We start from the raw sequence: 16,692 nt of genomic DNA on the forward strand, positions 1-16,692 counted from the left end.
GAGGAGTTATATTCTTCTGGACTGTAGGCCAGCCTAAGTCATTTCTCCCTGAAACTGTTTTTGTAGGGGTATTTTATCACAGCAACAGAAAGTAACAAAGACAAATTTAAGTATAAGTCATTTAGAAAATGCTGAACTCAGTCCAACAAATCTATGCTATCAAACTAAACACCATGCTTTGCCTCGGTATTTTGTGACTGTCTAAGACAGAATACAATAAGAAGATACAGTACTGTGCAGTATTTCTCAAACAGACAATTTCTTTTTTTTTCTTCTTGTTTTAAAAGCTAATATTTGGGCCTGAGAGATAGCTCAGCAGGTACAGATGCTTGCTGCTGCAGGCTTGAAACTGGGGCCCACGTGGAAGGAGAGGGCCAACTCCTTCAGTTACTCTCTACTCTCCACATTTGCCCTTGTACATACCCAACAAATAAGTTATAATACAAAACACTAAAAGCTATCATCAAAACACTATATACGTATTATCTCATTTCATACATTAAATACTTAACAGGTATGTGGAGGCTATCCTTGATTGTCACCTTGATCTCATCTGGAATTAACTAAAATCCAAAAAAACCAGATCTTTAGGTAGAGAAAACACACCTTTAACCCCGATCTAGTCTGGGTCCCACCTTCTTCTGGGAGTCTATATAAGGAAGAAGAAAGGTTTTGCTCTTTGCCTGCTTGTCCTCACCTTGTTAGCAAAGTCCATTCCTTCACTGCCATTAGAGTCTACTTCTTCAGATTTCAGCATATGCTGAAGACCAGCTGAGATATCTGGCCTTGTGGGCTGAGTACACAACTACTGGACTCTTGGACTGTCCATTCATAATTAACCATTCTTAGATTAGCTGGACTACAGCATGTAAACCATTCTAATAAAATCTAATAAATATATGTCCATTCTGTAAGTTCTGTTACTCTAGACAGCCTTGACTAATAAGTACTCTCATTAACTGGACTTACACATTAGAAAATGAAGTACCCAAGTTAGGTAGCTCATTTATCCGAGATCACATAGTATATGCTCAAGATCAGGTTAGAATACATACCTGTGTGACTACTTCTCCTCTAACACCCCCCCTCTCATATAAATATCTACTGTTTTTGATAGAGAAAAAGAAGGATGAATGGGGAGCTTCCACCCTACCCTCTCTGTTGTAAGGGCATCTTGTACTTCACAATACAGGAAAGGAGTCTATGCATATTTACTCTGTTGTAAGGGCATCTTGTACTTCACAATACAGGAAAGGAGTCTATGCATATTTACTATGAACAGTTCATTATAGATTAATGGTTGTGTGTTGAGTAGTCCCAATTCGAGTGGTGCTTCAAGAGGAATGTAAAACTCAGCTTCACACAGAGAGATGATAACAAAGCCAAACTGTAGAACATAAAGAGAGAAGCACCATCACAGGAATTTCAAGACAGACCAGGGCAGGGCCTGCTCTGGAACATTTACTGCTCCCAGTTCCCTGTCAAGTTTGCTGGCTGTAGACTACAGGAGAGATACCTCTAGGAGTTAATTGTGAGTTCTCTACATCAAGTACATCTCAAAGATTCAACTCCGCATTGATTGCTGGTGTCTGTGTTGATGGTCATCATGAACTCTCATATTCCAATTCGCTTGAAGAAAATTCTTTGGGAACTGTGGTCCTGTATCCCACAGACTGGACTGTAAATACTGTTGCTTATGTTGGTCCTTAGGGAACAGGATACAAAAAGATCCAGAGCACTTCAAAATTGTCTATATAACTCCTAAAGCTTTTGAATTTCAATATCTAGTAGCTGCAACAGTCTTTTCTGTCTTTATGCAACTTAATCAATTCTCTATAAATTTCTTTCTGCCCTTCCAAATACTTAAAATTATTCTTCAAAATACAGACATAGAATATTCTTAAGATTTAGTAGTCTTAAGATTAATATAAATATAAGGAGAAAAATGTCAGCTTAATGGCTTACCTATTGTCCACTCCTCTATTTAGAGAAAAAAAAGTGGTAAACCACGTAAACAGAATATTCTCTAAGGCCTAAAAATTGCATATGAGATTATTCCCTTTCTTCCCTCTCTCTCAACTACCAGGATATCAAGTAGACTATATCAGAGGAAAGTAGAATAAACAAACAAATTCCTGAAAACAGAAGCTGATATCAAAGCAGAGTATTAATATCAGATAAAAAGTAAAACTACTTGGAAGTATCCAATCAAAACTATTATACCAAATGGGAGGGAACTCACAAGGCCTCACCCTAGATAAATAACAGGTAATTAAGGGAGGAGAAGAGCAGGAAGAATAACCTATCTCCCAAGGCAAAGCTCATTAATTGATTATCCAATACCAAATGGTTAGCCTTTAAGTCATATACACACAAGAAACACTAAAACAGACTCAGCAGGTTATAATTACAGATTTACGCATATGCATGTAACAACAACAACAACGAAGAAAACGAGGTGCCAGATTTAAAAGGAAGCAGGAACACAGTGTGTGAAGGGAGGGGAGGCATGGGAGGAATAAAAGGGAATTGGGAGAAATGGTGTAATTATATATTTTTCTCTTTTTTTTCCCACTTTTTTTTACTGGATGTTTTCTTTATCTACATTTCAAATGTTACCCCCCTTCCTGGTTTCCCCTCTGGAAACCCCCATCCCATCCTCCCACTCCCCTTTCTTCTATGAGGGTACTCCCCCACCCACCCACTCCCTCCTGCCTCCCTGCCCTGGCATTCCCCTATACTGGAGCATCCAGCCTTGTAGGACCAAGGGCCTTTCTTACCATTGGTGCCCAACAAGGCCATTCTCTATTACATATGCAGTTGGAGCCATGGGTCCCTCCATGTGTACTCTTGGGGTGATTTAGTCCCTGGGAGCGCTGGGGTGTCTGGTCAGTTGATATTGTTCTTCCTATGAGGTTGCAAACCCCCTCAGCTACCTCAGTCCTTTCTCTAACTCCATTGGGGATCCCGTTCTCAGTCTAATGGTTGGCTGCAAGCATCCGCCTCTGTATTTGTCAGGTTCTGGCAGAACCTCTTAGGAGACAGCTATATCAGGCTCCTGTCAGCAAGTACTTCTTGGCCATCAGCAATAGTGACTGGGTTTGGTGGCTGTATGTATATGGAATGGATCCTCAGGTGGGGCAGTCTCTGGATAGCCTTTCCTTCAGTCTCTGCTCCACACTTTGTCTCTTTATTTCCTCCTGTGAGTATTTTGTTCCCCCTTCTAAGAAGGACTGAAGCATCCACACTTTGGTCTTTCTTCTTCTTGAGTGTAATTTTATTTTAATAACAAAAATAGAATAAAATTACTACAGCAGGAAACAGTAAACACTGTACCCCAAGTCATTCCTAGCCCTCAATAATCTGATGGTATTTTTTTTTTTTTTTTTGGAGCTGAGGACCGAACCCAGGGCCTTGCACTTGCCAAGCGCTCTACCACTGAGCTAAATCCCCAACCCCCTGATGGTCTTTTTTTAAAGGACTGATTTGTATAGTATTTTTTTTTGCTCTTAAAGACTCACTTCATTTTTATTTATGTGTGTGTATGTGTTTGCTTAGCACATGTCTGTGCAAGTATCATTCAGAGACCAGAAGCTGAAGTTACAGGCAGTTGTGAGCCACCTGAAGTAGGTGCTGGGAGTGGAATTCTGCACAAGCAGTAAGCATCTTAACCACAGAGCCATCTCCTGAACCCACCAGAATTTTTTTAGCAACTGGTTCAGAGAAATTTTTACTTACTTTGTCTATCATAGATAAGAAACCTCTACTACAATTATAGCAAGCTTCATTTGAGTCATTTCATGCTATGTACTAGAGGCTTGGATTTTCCCCCTTTGCACTGTCACAATCATAGTATACTCTGATTTATATATTTAACAAGTACTTCTTCACACTGTTATTCCTCACCAAAACTAGCTTATAATTGCTTGATTATAATTATATTTAAAATCCAGCTATGAAGAGCTTGTTTCTAATTTTCAGACATCTAAATAATATCATGACAGAAATCTTTGAACTTTTTCATATTTGGAGCCATAGTCTTATGAAAAACGAGAAGATGCTCTGCTTGGAAAGACTGCCTCTGAACTCCACAACTATTCTCTCTCCCTCCCTGCTCTTTAAGTAGCCTCTCCTTCCTGGCTGTTCTCCCGAGTTGGGCATATCCTATCTCTGACTCATTCTGTCAAATCTTTCTCTGATTTGTTACTTTGTCTGCTTCTCAGTTAGATGTTATTGTTTGGAATTAAAGGTGTATACTAAACAAGTGTCTGTATTCAAGCCAGAGGGATCAAAGTTGTAGACTAACAGATTCCAGCTGGATCGTATCTTTAATGTGATCTCTTGTCAGAGCAGCCATGTTGTTGGATTAAAATTCTTCTACAAGAATTGATTGCTTCTGATGGTGGTATGGCTAGGGAAGGACTCAGTTTTCTCTAACTTGAAACCCACCAGTAGTTTGACCATGCTTCAGTAAGTATATGGGCAACACGAACTGGACTTCCTTGTTTTCTTTTATTCTTTTTCTTCTTTTGGGGGATGGAAGTCCCAAAGTGGGCAGAACTGGGAAGTGAGAAAGCTTGGGGTACATGATGTGAAATTCCAAAAAAAAAAAATCAATAAAAATATGAAAAACTGTAAGCCAAACTTAGCCATGGCTTTTCTAGTTGAACAGCACAGGTGGAGCCTTCTCAGCCACCACTGGGAGCACATATCACAACTTGGTAACTGGTCTCACACCTTCTACTGACAATATGGTTTCTTTCTAAGCTGGAAGAAGTTAAAATTTAGATCACTATTCTACTAAGACAAAATGAGAAGCAAGCTCAAAATCTGAAAAAGCAAATGACATAAAAATGGTTAATTTGGGGCAAACACTCAGAATGTTTATAAATTGATATACAATTACCTAGGAATTAATAAAGAAATAATAACAAAATAGATAAGGCTAGGGGATAATACTTAATATTTCTATTAAACATGAAACAGTTCCCAAATTGAAGTAAAATATCAATAAAAATAAAAAACAAAGAATGAAAGTGCAAAGCTAACAAAACTTGTCTTACCGTTCTAATTTGCTGTAGAGTGCACATAACACATTGTACTTCTTCAATAGCCTTGACACAGCATTATCAACTTTGGTACTGGTATCAATTTCTTTTAATAAGTCAAAGAATTTATAGACACTACAAAAAATAGAAAAAGAGTACATGAGTAGCTATCAAAATTTGTTTTATTTCATTTTCAAAGCATGTGCACTTCAATTCAAAAGACTGCCAACTCTACACTAGATGACTGTATATTCTCTGGAAGGGTTGTACTTGTTTTTGCATTTTATTAGAAACAACCCATGCCCTAGTATCTATCTACCACTGACTATATCTATTTAAAGTTAAAAAAACAAGAAAAGCAAGGGCCTAAAATATGCATATTTGTTTCTAAATATATATGTATGGGTTTTTTAAGTAAAATTATTATTAATTGATGCATAAAAGCCCCAAAATTGTACATTTTAGGCGAGTAGCATGTGATGGTTTCATACACATAAAATACTGTATAACAAAAATAAACATATAAATCTCAAATATTTATTACTTGTGCAGAGCAAAAACATTTAAAATACATTCTTTCAGATTTCTGAAATACATTGTACTCAAATACTGAACAGTCTTTTGTATCTGTTGTTTTTTTCAAAACATATAGTTCATTCTGGCACTTCCATTTTTCATATTTGAAACTCTGTCCTCACTTATTTACTCTTTGAACAAATAGCCATCTTCTACCCCTAAAGCCTTTCAATCTCCAACAAGGACAGGCTAACAACACTGCCCACTGCTCCCCATTCCTTCCGCATCAGGCTGCCTTCCTCATCTCTCTAGTACTTCTCTAAACTAAGTGCCCAAACACCCTGTTTGGTCTGACACTGCATCCCAGACAGCCATCGGCTGCTCTGCCCGTGCCAATGCCTCACCACTACCACCCCTTGCCCTGCTAACTTTTCTCACCATTTGGCATTTCCTTGTCATATACACACTTACATTCTTTGTCTTACTAAAAGCTTAATGATTGACTATTTAGAAAAAGAAAATTTTTAAAAACTTGCTAAAATTTTAAATTGTTAAACAACTTCTAGTAATTCTTTTATTGTTTTTTTTGTAAAAATTAATCTTCAATATATATTTTTTCAATCAGGCAGAAAAGATGGACTGATCAAATAGATCTCATATATCAATTATCATCTCTTCTTCCTACTCTTCACACAAGGTCTCACTTCATATCCCTGGCTGACCTGGAATTTGCTGTGCAGACCAGTCTGGCCTTGAACTCACAGAGATCAGCTTGCCCTACACCATCACACTTGACTTCATATATTAATTTCTAATTAACTTTATATATACAATTGTACAAAAGCAGCTAAGTAGAGTGAAGAATAGTCATTACAACTATTATAGGCTGTCCAAAGCAAAGCCAGATAAGACATACCTGTCTACAGTCCAGCATCTGGGAGTCTAAGAAAGATTACTTATGGCCAGGAGTTTGAGACCCACATGGCAAGTAGAAGGTTATACCTCAAACCCACCAAAGAAGAGTATGAGCTCATCAGCAGGAGGCAAAAGACAAGTGACAGAGGATATTAAAAAATGTTCATGACAAGAGGGTTAGAGCAGTGTTGGTAAGCTATGTGGAAAGTGAAGAAGAATGCAGGAATGGCAGAAGACAGCAGAGATCAAGGTGCTGATTGGAACTGCTCTGAACTAGCAATACAGTTCAGGAAGTTAGTGAGAAACGCTGAAGTTCAGTTACACATGAAGGACTTTGGTCAAAGAATGAACCGTCATTCTCTCATGGGGCCTTGGGTTTACATTTACTTAGGCTGTATTGATTAGAAGAAAAGAGAGAGGGGTGAGTGAAAAGGAAGAAAAGAGTTCATCATGTAAATTTGTAGGATCAGAAAAAGAGAATCAACCAGAGTAGTGCACATGCTTATGAAGGAACACCAACACCTGTCTTGAGAGGAACTGAGCACCACGGAAACTAAATTGTTGTAATAATTGTTTCTAGGGGTAATTTAAGAGAAGGGATGGGGAATCAGTGCCTGAGGTATTAGAGGCATTGACTCTTGTGAACCCTTGATGCTTTGTGCTATTTATATGACACACACACACACACACACACACACACACACACGCACGCACACGCGCACACGCGCACACGCGCGCACACACACACACACACGCGCGCGCGCGCACACACACAGCCTTTGTTTCCACACTGTATTCAAAGGTGGTAAAAAAAGTGCTATAAAATGTAGCAATTTCATCTACTTAGTGTAACTAAAACACTAATTACACTGAATTATAGACAAACTCACTGAAGATCTGCATCTATTTACCAATCTGGTAAAATTATTTACTGCTGTATTTTGTAAATATGTTACAAAGGAAATAGTGTAAGTCCTGTGAGTTTGTTTAAGATGAAAATCTACAAAGTACTAGAGAACAAATTAATATACGTTTAAAGCTAAAAAAAAAATGTTAAGAAATGCCTGGGTCAAGTGTCTATCAATACTGAGTATGTAGTAGTTTTTATGTAATTAAAACATCTACTAATAAGTCTTTAATATAAATAAATCTTATCTAAATTTAAAACAGGCATCTTAATTTTTAAAATATTTTTTTATTTTTTTTTTTACTTCCAAGTCTCTGTGCGCGTGTGTGCACGCGTGCATGCACCTGTTTTTGTATGGATGTGTGTGGGTGCCCATGAACACAAAGGATCAGGGATCAGTTTCTAGCACCCGTATGATGACTGACAATATCTCTAAGTCCAGTTCCAAGGGCTCTGATACCCTCTCCTGGCCTCTTCAGGCACTGCACATGGTATACTTACCTGTAGGAGAAACATAAAATAAAAAATGATAAATTCTTTAAAAAAAAGAGAGAGACATAAAATAAAAGTAATAAATTCCTTAAAAAAAATAAAACAACCTGCCCAAAGTAAATAAGCTTTAACCACCCAGTAGAGAATTAAAATTCATTATTGTCCCAAATCCATTATATTAAATGTGATTTTAGCATTTCCACCAATTTCTTAAAGTATATTAAAACATTCAAAGCCCTTTTTAAGCCAGGGCTTTTCCATCAGAGCTTTTACCTGGTTTCTATGCTTTTCTGAAGCTCAGTAAAAGTGAATGGCATCTCATCCAGGTCAACTGCTGCAATGAAGATGCAGATGCCCCAGAGTTCCTTCTTCTTCTGAATATATCCTTCCTAGAAATAAGAAGGTTCAAGTATTTTATTAAATCATCTGCACACTGGATACCATGTTAAAATTGAATTACATATGATTTTCTCATTGAACATAAAAATGTAATTTTAAATTCTTATAATGGCATATACTTGAAATATTTAACTTTGTATTAATATAACAAACAATTTTTTATATATTTAAGTATACACTTTCTATATCACTTAGCAACTCTATCCCCAGGACTTATGCCCAGAAGAAATCAAAACACTGCTAATAAATATAATCTCAAACTAGAAACCAAGCAAATATAACAGAAATAGAACCAGCAGAAATAACCAAACTGCAATGGAACTATGCAGCTGGTGCTATCTAACAAAAAAGAAACAGCCCTAATAAATGTAGCAACACAGATAAGTAAAAATTATTACACTGAGAAAAAGTCACCAGAAAAAAAGAAACAGCTAGACACGAGATGGTAGCAGACTCTTCCATACAGCTCCAGAGAAGATACACACTCATTTAATGTCAGAAATTAAGTAAGCAGTTGTCCAAACCAAGAGGCGATGTGCTGGGGACTGACTACAGAGATGGCAAGAGCACCCACCTGCTGCTGTGGTTTGAATCCTAGCTGCTGTCATTATACAGGGATGTATTTCCATCAACTTTTGAACTACATCCTTAAAGCAATACGGCTTAATGTAAGTATATTAACTCGGTAAATCTGATTCAGAAACCGTTACATAGTCCTCCTACTGAAACTGAAATATTTATACACACACACACACACACACACACATATATATATATATATAATTGACTTAGCATTACAATGACAATATAAAGTCTCAGAAAATAATTTTGCCTAAGTCTTTAATTTTTGAGATTATAATTATATCATTCCCCCTTCTCTTTTCTCCCTCAACCTAGTCCATGTACTCTCACCCCTGCTCTTTCAAATTCATAGTCTCTTTTCTATTAACTGTTGTTGCAAATATGTATTTGTGTGTGTCTATATGTGATTTTTTTTTTTTGGTTCTTTTTTTTCGGAGCTGGGGACCGAACCCAGGGCCTTGTGCTTCCTAGGTAAGCACTCTACCACTGAGCTAAATCCCCAGTCCCGCCTATATGTGATCTTAAATACATAAATACCTCCTCATTTTGTACTTTACTTGTAAGTGCATGTTTTAGGACTGACTGTCTGGTACTGGATAACCAGTTGGTGTACCTTCCCTGAGAGCCTCAGCCTGCCTCAGCATTCTTTAGCTGCCTATAGATTTGATGTAGGGTTGGGGGCCTGGGAGCTTTTCCCTTCCATGTCAGCATGTCTGTTGGTGTCCCCCTTGTTGTCTATGTTTCTGTCCGATATACTTGCCTATAAGCTACTACAGTCTTTTCTAAGAAAACTCTCATAATCTTAGTAACTAAAGATGATAAAACTTATTATATTGCTTATCCATTTTTTAAACACCAGAAAAGGGTTTTGCGTTATGCTGGAAACTGAAACCCAGGTCTCATACATACTAGGCAAACAGGCTCTCTAACACTGAGCCACATGCCCTTCCCTAAAAGTCTCAAATTTTATAAGAATAAAGCCCTACCACAGAATTATACATTGTGGCTACTTTGCATTTGTGTGTGTGTGCGCGCGCGCGCGCGCGCGCGCGCGCGCATGTGTGTGTAGGCTAGAGGCTACTGTGGGCTATGTTACTCAGTTGCTCTCCACTGTATCTTTTTGCACAGGATCTCTTACTGAACCTTAAGCTTGCTGCTCAGCTAGACTGCTAGTCACGAAGCCCACACTGGCCAGTCTCGGCTGCTGCCCTCTCCTAGCATTGGAATTAGTTTGAGCATGGGTAATCTGAACTTGGGTCTTCATGTGTACATAGTAAGCATTTTATCCACTGACTCATCCCAACCTTTCATTTTCTTTAAGGTATATCTCAATGAGTAGGAGTGTTTAAATTTTTACTTAATTTGTTGTTTTTTTTTCTTTTATGGCTCATTTTTTAGGTATGATATCTATGAAACTTATCTTTAACAGTTTCACAATGATTTCTTTTATGTCCTACTTTAGAATTATATGTCTAAGGTTCATGGAAACTAATTTTTCTAAGTACTATGAGAAAATAAATTCTTTTATTTTTAATAGCAATCCACATCATACTGGTAAAATCTTTGAGTACAACTTGGCAGAAGTTGGCCCTCTCCTTTACCACGTGGGTCCCAGGATCCAACTCCAGTTGTCAAGTGTGGCAACAAGCACTTTTACCCATTGATCCTATCCCTCAAACCCTGTAATGAATTTTTTACAACTAGATATCCAGCTTCATTTGTTGAAAAGAATAGCCTTGTTCTACTGAATTACCTTTGCACATCTCTAGAAAATGAACTGACAAAGCATGTGGTCTATTTCCAGCCTCTCTACTCTGCCCCACTGATCTACCTACCACTGGTCTTTTTACCAACACCACAATATCTGGATTACTATACTTTTAAAGGTTCTGGACCTTTAATTGAATTTGAGCCAAGATACTTCTGTCAATTTCCCTGGAAATGCTATACTTTTAACTCAGTTTTAATTTCTATTTTAATGCTATGGTTGAAGAGTCACACTATCTAAATTTTTCTCTTTTAACCTACCACCATGAGCCTTTTTTTCTTAGCTCTTTTCTGTCTCTCTGTGTTTAACTCCAGCCGGTTGCTACCCTTCTTTTAATAAGCACCCGCCCACTTCCACAGCACTGCCATCCTCTACAAACACAGGGTCCTAGGCTCATGCTACTTTGTAGCACAGAGGCTCTGGGAAGCTCCAGGACTTATTTCCAATCAGCTTGAAAACTGGCTTGTTTTTGTTTATTTGTTTTGCTGTAATTTCATAAACCTTTTTATAAAGAACTTGCAAACTATAAAAGAAGGCTGGAAGGATAGATCAACGGTCCAAAATGTACACTACAATGTACATTCACAATCAGTTCTTGGCACCACATCAGGTGGCTCACAACTGTTGATCTGACTGCACCTCTGATCTCCAGCTTGCATGAGGACCTGCACTCCTGTGCGGGTGCGCGCGCGCGCACAAACAAACACACACACACACACACACACACACACACACACACAATTTTTAAAAAGCTTAAAAATTATTAAAGGGGGCCCAGAACAACACTTAAAAATTGTTAGAACAGGGGCTGGGGATTTAGCTCAGTGGTAGAGCGCTTACCTAGGAAGCGCAAGGCCCTGGGTTCGGTCCCCAGCTCCGAAAAAAAGAACCAAAAAAAAAAAAAAAATTGTTAGAACAAAAGCAACTACTTCTCAGTGAAAACAATCACTCACAAAAAGGTAAAACTTCTGGAGGAAATGGATGTACTTTGCAAATACTAAAAAAATAGAACCTTTCAAAAACCAGATTCTGCAAATGCTAAATCTTAGAATAGTGTCAACTGAACGATACGTTGTTAGGATGTTTTGAGATATTTAGCTGTGCAGCTAAGAATTCATCCAGTGAAGATTACTGAGGAGTTGGGCCAAGATCCTTAAAACAGATGTTCTAATAGCTACTTACATACCCCAAAACAGTGGCAATCACCTAAATATCTTAAAATAGATTGGCTAATAAACAGTGCTATAGCTGAATTATGGGATCACACCAAGTCCGAAGACATTTTCAAAGAATAGTACAAGCACATAAAAAATGTCCAAGGTACAATGTTTAAGTGAGAGAAAAAACTACAAAATTATTTGTATTTGATTCCAATTTTGTAAAAACAAACAAACAAAAAGGTAAGGAAAGGAATACAATATCTCTAAAGTAGGTTCTTATCTCTAGAACAATTAGGATCATAATCAGTTTTCATTTTCTTCATTAATTCAGGTTACATATTCTTAAATTGCAACACAGAAGATGCAAAAGTAAAAACTAAATTTATGGAAAACAGGATAGAAACATTAGAAATGTGACAAAATTATGAAAATATCAAACCTTCAATTATATTTTAACAATTTAAATCAAAATATACAGCCAACACTTTCTATTGCTATCTACTATGTGATTTAGTGTTCCTCTGAACCACCCTAAAGACAAACCCAAATTAGTGACAATTTCCTTGAGCTTGCTGTTTTACAACGCTCTCACTTATGGAAGAGCTCCACCAAGTGGTGACAGTAACAAATAGGCTGCAATTTTTTAAAAATACAATTAAGCAGGATATGGTGCCCTTGTCTTTAATTCTTGATTTTTGGGAGTTTTCATCCATCCTGGCCTACATAGTGAGCTCCAGGCCAGCCAGCAGCCAGGAATACATAGTAAGACCCTGTCTAAAAAAAACAAAAAACAAAAAAGAAAAAATATAGATCTAATTACATGAACATCTAAAATGGAATAGTTACACATAAATCTAATAAAGTCTATATAAAATCAACCTGAGGGAAACTATAAAATGCTAATTAAAAAAATAAGAGACCTGGGGTTGGGGATTTAGCTCAGCGGTAGAGCGCTTGCCTATGAAGCGCAAGGCCCTGGGTTCGGTCCCCAGCTCCGCAAAAAAGAACCAAAAAAAAAAAAAAAAAAAAAAGAGACCTAAATTATCAAGAAGATCTAGAAATTCAATAAAATGATTCTAAAATTAACAAAACATTATAATTTGGATTGAAACTATTGAATTATTCCCCAAAAGGTTCAAGACTTGGTCCTCAATGTAGCGCAGAGTTTTCAGTAGGTCGCTGGATCAACAGGGATAGTCCACCAGTGGGGTCATAACTGAGTCAAGAAGAGGGGGAACTGTCGGAGCTGCATCTAGCTGGGGAAGACTGTCAGTCATGGAGGCAGTCCACTGACCGGTATCCTTCTTGCCCCTGGCCCTTTTCTTTCACTTTCTCTATTTCAAAGTCAGCATAAGAGGTGCATTTGTGCTCTACTGGACATTCTGAACCATGTTTGGTCTTGGTTCAGCTGGAATTGATGGAGTCAAGTTATCACAGACTGAAGCCTCTGAAATCATAAACCAAAATAAACATCTTCTCCTTTTAGATGAGGTTCTCACACATTTCATCTCAGAGACAGAAAGCTGACTATCACATAAGGAAAGGCAGTAGATCCAAACTAGCCCACGTTACTGAAGGACAACAAAATTAAAATAGAATTAGCACCTAAGACTTTTGACAAAGTTCAACAGTAAAGATATAAGGCACTGGCAAAGCAAAGGAAAAATGCAAAGTGTAGTGGTTTAAATAAAAATGGCCAAACAGGGGGCTGAAGATCTATCTGGCTTGGAGGTTAAGTCACTGGCTGCTCTTCCAGAGGTCCCAGGTTCGATTCCCAGCAACTACACGGCAGTTCACAACTGTTTGTAACTCCAGTTCCAGGGCACCTGGAACCCTCACATATATGCATATATGCAGGCAAAACACCAAGCACATTTTTAAAAAAGAAAAAGAATGCCTCCATTAGGCTCCTGTATTTGAATGCTTGGTCATCAGGGAGTGGCACTCCATGAGGAGGATTAGGAGGTGTGCCCTTGCTGGAGGAAGTATGTGGAGGTGGAGCTGCCATGGTCACAGTGTATCTTAAGAGCAGTAGAAGAGTGACTAAAACAGGTTAGTACCAGGAGTGGGGTACTGCTCTGTTAAGCCCGACCACACTGTTTGGTGGATTGGGGACTAGAAAAATGATTGGATGCTTTAAGCAAGGCTTAATGAGCCATCCAAATAAGAGCACGGAAGGCAGTGCTGCTGAGGACTACAGGGCCCAGTTCAAGAGGCTTCAAAGGGAAATAGTATCAATAAGGGACCTGGAGCCATTCTTATGTAATTTTGAAGAAGACTGAGGCTGCTTTCATTGTCCAAAAAAGCTGCCTAGTGCTAAACTGTGGAAATTTCAAGATAGCTTAGACTGTCACTTGGTTATTTGTGGTCACTCTTATGCAGATTTATAATAAAAAGGATCAAACTGAGCGAGAAAAAATAGAAAATTTATAGCTTGAGGAGAAAAGGGGAGCATCAGGAAATGAAATGTTGGAGCCAAGTTCAATGTTCAAGGAGATAAAACAGTTTGAAGAATAGTCTAATGATACCTAGGGTAATGAAAATGTTAACCTCAGGGAAAGACAACCAAACAACTAAGCTTCAAATTGTAAAAAGGAATTAAAGAAAAAGCTTAAGAAGTGAAGGAACCAGGCTGGAGAGGTGGCTCAGCAGTTAAGAACACCGACTTTCTTCCAGAGATCCTGCATTCAATTCCCAGCAACCACATGGTGGCTCACAACCATCTGTAATGGGATTTGATGCCCTCTTCTGGTGCCATTGTTCTCATATACATAAAATAAATAGTTTAAAAAAAAAAAAGAAGTGAAGGAGCCCATCAACAACAGAAGCTGATGCAGACATAACTAAATGAGGGGACCATGTTCCAAGCCCAGAAGCAGCAGAACTTGGCAGCTCTAGCCACCATGGTTCTTACTTCAGATTCAAGAGTACAAGAAAGGGGTTGTGAAATCTCCCTCAGCAGCTAAGGAAAGTCAATGAGTCTAGGTGTCCAGGGTGTCCTTGTATGGAAGCCTAGAGAGGCAATTGCTTGAAGCTGTGAAAGTGAAGCCTGGATTACTCTAGAACTCCCAAGATGTTGAAAATGTCAAGTTGTGGGACCCCTACCTAGGAGAGCTGGATACAGGGTATGGAACAGTCCAAGAGAGAGAAGTATGTTGCAGTCAACAAACCTGAAAGCTGTTGGCTATCCAAAGAGCATTTTGACATCAGATGGGCAGATACAGAACTTGGAGATTGCCCTGAAGGTTCTTGTTCCTTTGGTCCAGTATTTTCTCACTACTCTCCTTTAATTTCCTTTTGTAATATAATAATTATGTGCCACTGTATGTTGAAAGTATGAGACATGATTTTTGATTTTGATTTTACAGGGGTTACAAAATTTTTCTTGAGTCTCAGAAAAGACTTTGAACTTTGGATTTTTAAACATTGGTGACACTGTTTTGCATTTTTTTTTTTTGCATTATGATATAGCTACAAGCCTAAGGGTCCTAGGGAATAGGATGTGGTATTTTGGATAAGAATGGCCCCCACAGACTCCTACATTTACATGTTTAGTCATCAGGAATAGCACTACTTGAGATTAGTAAGTGTAGCCTTAAGGTTTCAGAAGCTCAAACCAGGCCCAGTGTCTGTCTCTGTCTCTCTCTATCTCTTCTGCCTATGTTTCCAGACACAGAACTCTCTCTCTTACTTCTCCACACTCTGTCTGTCTGCACGCTTCCATACTCTCCACCGTGATGTAACAGACTAAACTTCTGAAACTGTAACTAACCCCCCCCCTATTAAATGTTTTTTCTTTTAAGAGTTGCCATGGTCACTGTGTCTCTTCACAGTAATAAGAGAGGCTGAGACATAAAGAGACAGTAGGGAACAGAGAGGCCAGAAACAGAAATACACAACTGCAAGCTAGTATAATAGTCTTTGCTAAAGGAGCAAAGAACAATACTATGGGAAAAGATACCTTCCCAGCAATTAGGGCTAGAAATTATACATCTTCACAAAAAGAAAAAAATGTTATAGATTCAACCCTTCCACACCACACAAAATTAATTGAAAATGGGTAAGAAAATGAGAAGTAAAATGTAATGCAACAAGGCTAGAGATCTAGCACAGTGCTAGTACAGTGTCTTTCCACAGTCACAAAACTTTGGGTTCGATCTCCAATAATACACACACACACACACACACACACACACACACACACACACACACGCACACAGGGGGAGGGCAGGCCCTTCAGTTCAGCACTGAAATTACAAGTTGGTTCTGTAATGTCACTGTCAAGAGAATACGAACATAAGCCACAAACTGGGGGGTAAATATTTGTAAGCAACATAGCTGATAAAGAATTGTTACCCAAAAAATGCAAAGAATGCTTTAATTTCAATAATAAAACAAATAACTATTAAAATAGGAGAAAGATCTGAATAGGTACCATATCAGAAAGCTACACAAATGGTAAATAAATCACCTAACATATATGCTACTTCACACTTATTAGAATGGAAAAAGAAAATGCATAACACTGACAACACAAAATGCTGGCAATGTCCAGTAATTCACTAACAGACGTGGGAGTGTAAGATAATTAAGCCATCTGAAAAGCAATTTGTCAGTTTCTTACAAAGCAAAACATACTCTTATATATGACACAGCAACTAGTCCTTGGTATTTGCTTAGTTGGGATTCTATGGTTATAGTAAAACACCATGACCTTAAACAACTTGGGGGGAAAGGGTTTCTTTGAGCTTACAACTGTCAGGTCACACTCCACTGCTGAAGGAAATCAGGGCAGAAGCCAAAACAGGGCAGGAAACTGGAGGTATGAACTGACAGAGGCCTTGGAAGAGTGCTGCTTACTGTCTTGCTCTGCTTCAGCCTGCTCATTATAGCACTCGGGAGCAC

At 38.3% G+C, this 16,692-nt stretch overlaps 1 protein-coding gene across 2 annotated transcripts in view; it reads right to left on the reverse strand.

Annotated features, from left to right (window-relative positions):
• Rb1 (RB transcriptional corepressor 1) overlaps nucleotides 1–16,692 on the reverse strand; it is a 131,132-nt gene that overhangs the window by 98,828 nt on the left and 15,612 nt on the right. For both annotated transcript variants that reach the window (NM_017045.2, XM_039092994.2), the window contains exons 3-4: nucleotides 8,152–8,267; nucleotides 5,064–5,183 (exon numbers count right to left, since the gene is read on the reverse strand). In NM_017045.2, the coding sequence (NP_058741.2) occupies nucleotides 5,064–5,183; nucleotides 8,152–8,267 (236 nt within the window). The remainder of the gene's footprint in view (nucleotides 1–5,063; nucleotides 5,184–8,151; nucleotides 8,268–16,692) is intronic.

Source organism: Rattus norvegicus, chromosome 15 (genome assembly GCF_036323735.1).
Source record: "Rattus norvegicus strain BN/NHsdMcwi chromosome 15, GRCr8, whole genome shotgun sequence".
In the NCBI taxonomy this organism is placed as follows: domain Eukaryota; kingdom Metazoa; phylum Chordata; class Mammalia; order Rodentia; family Muridae; genus Rattus; species Rattus norvegicus.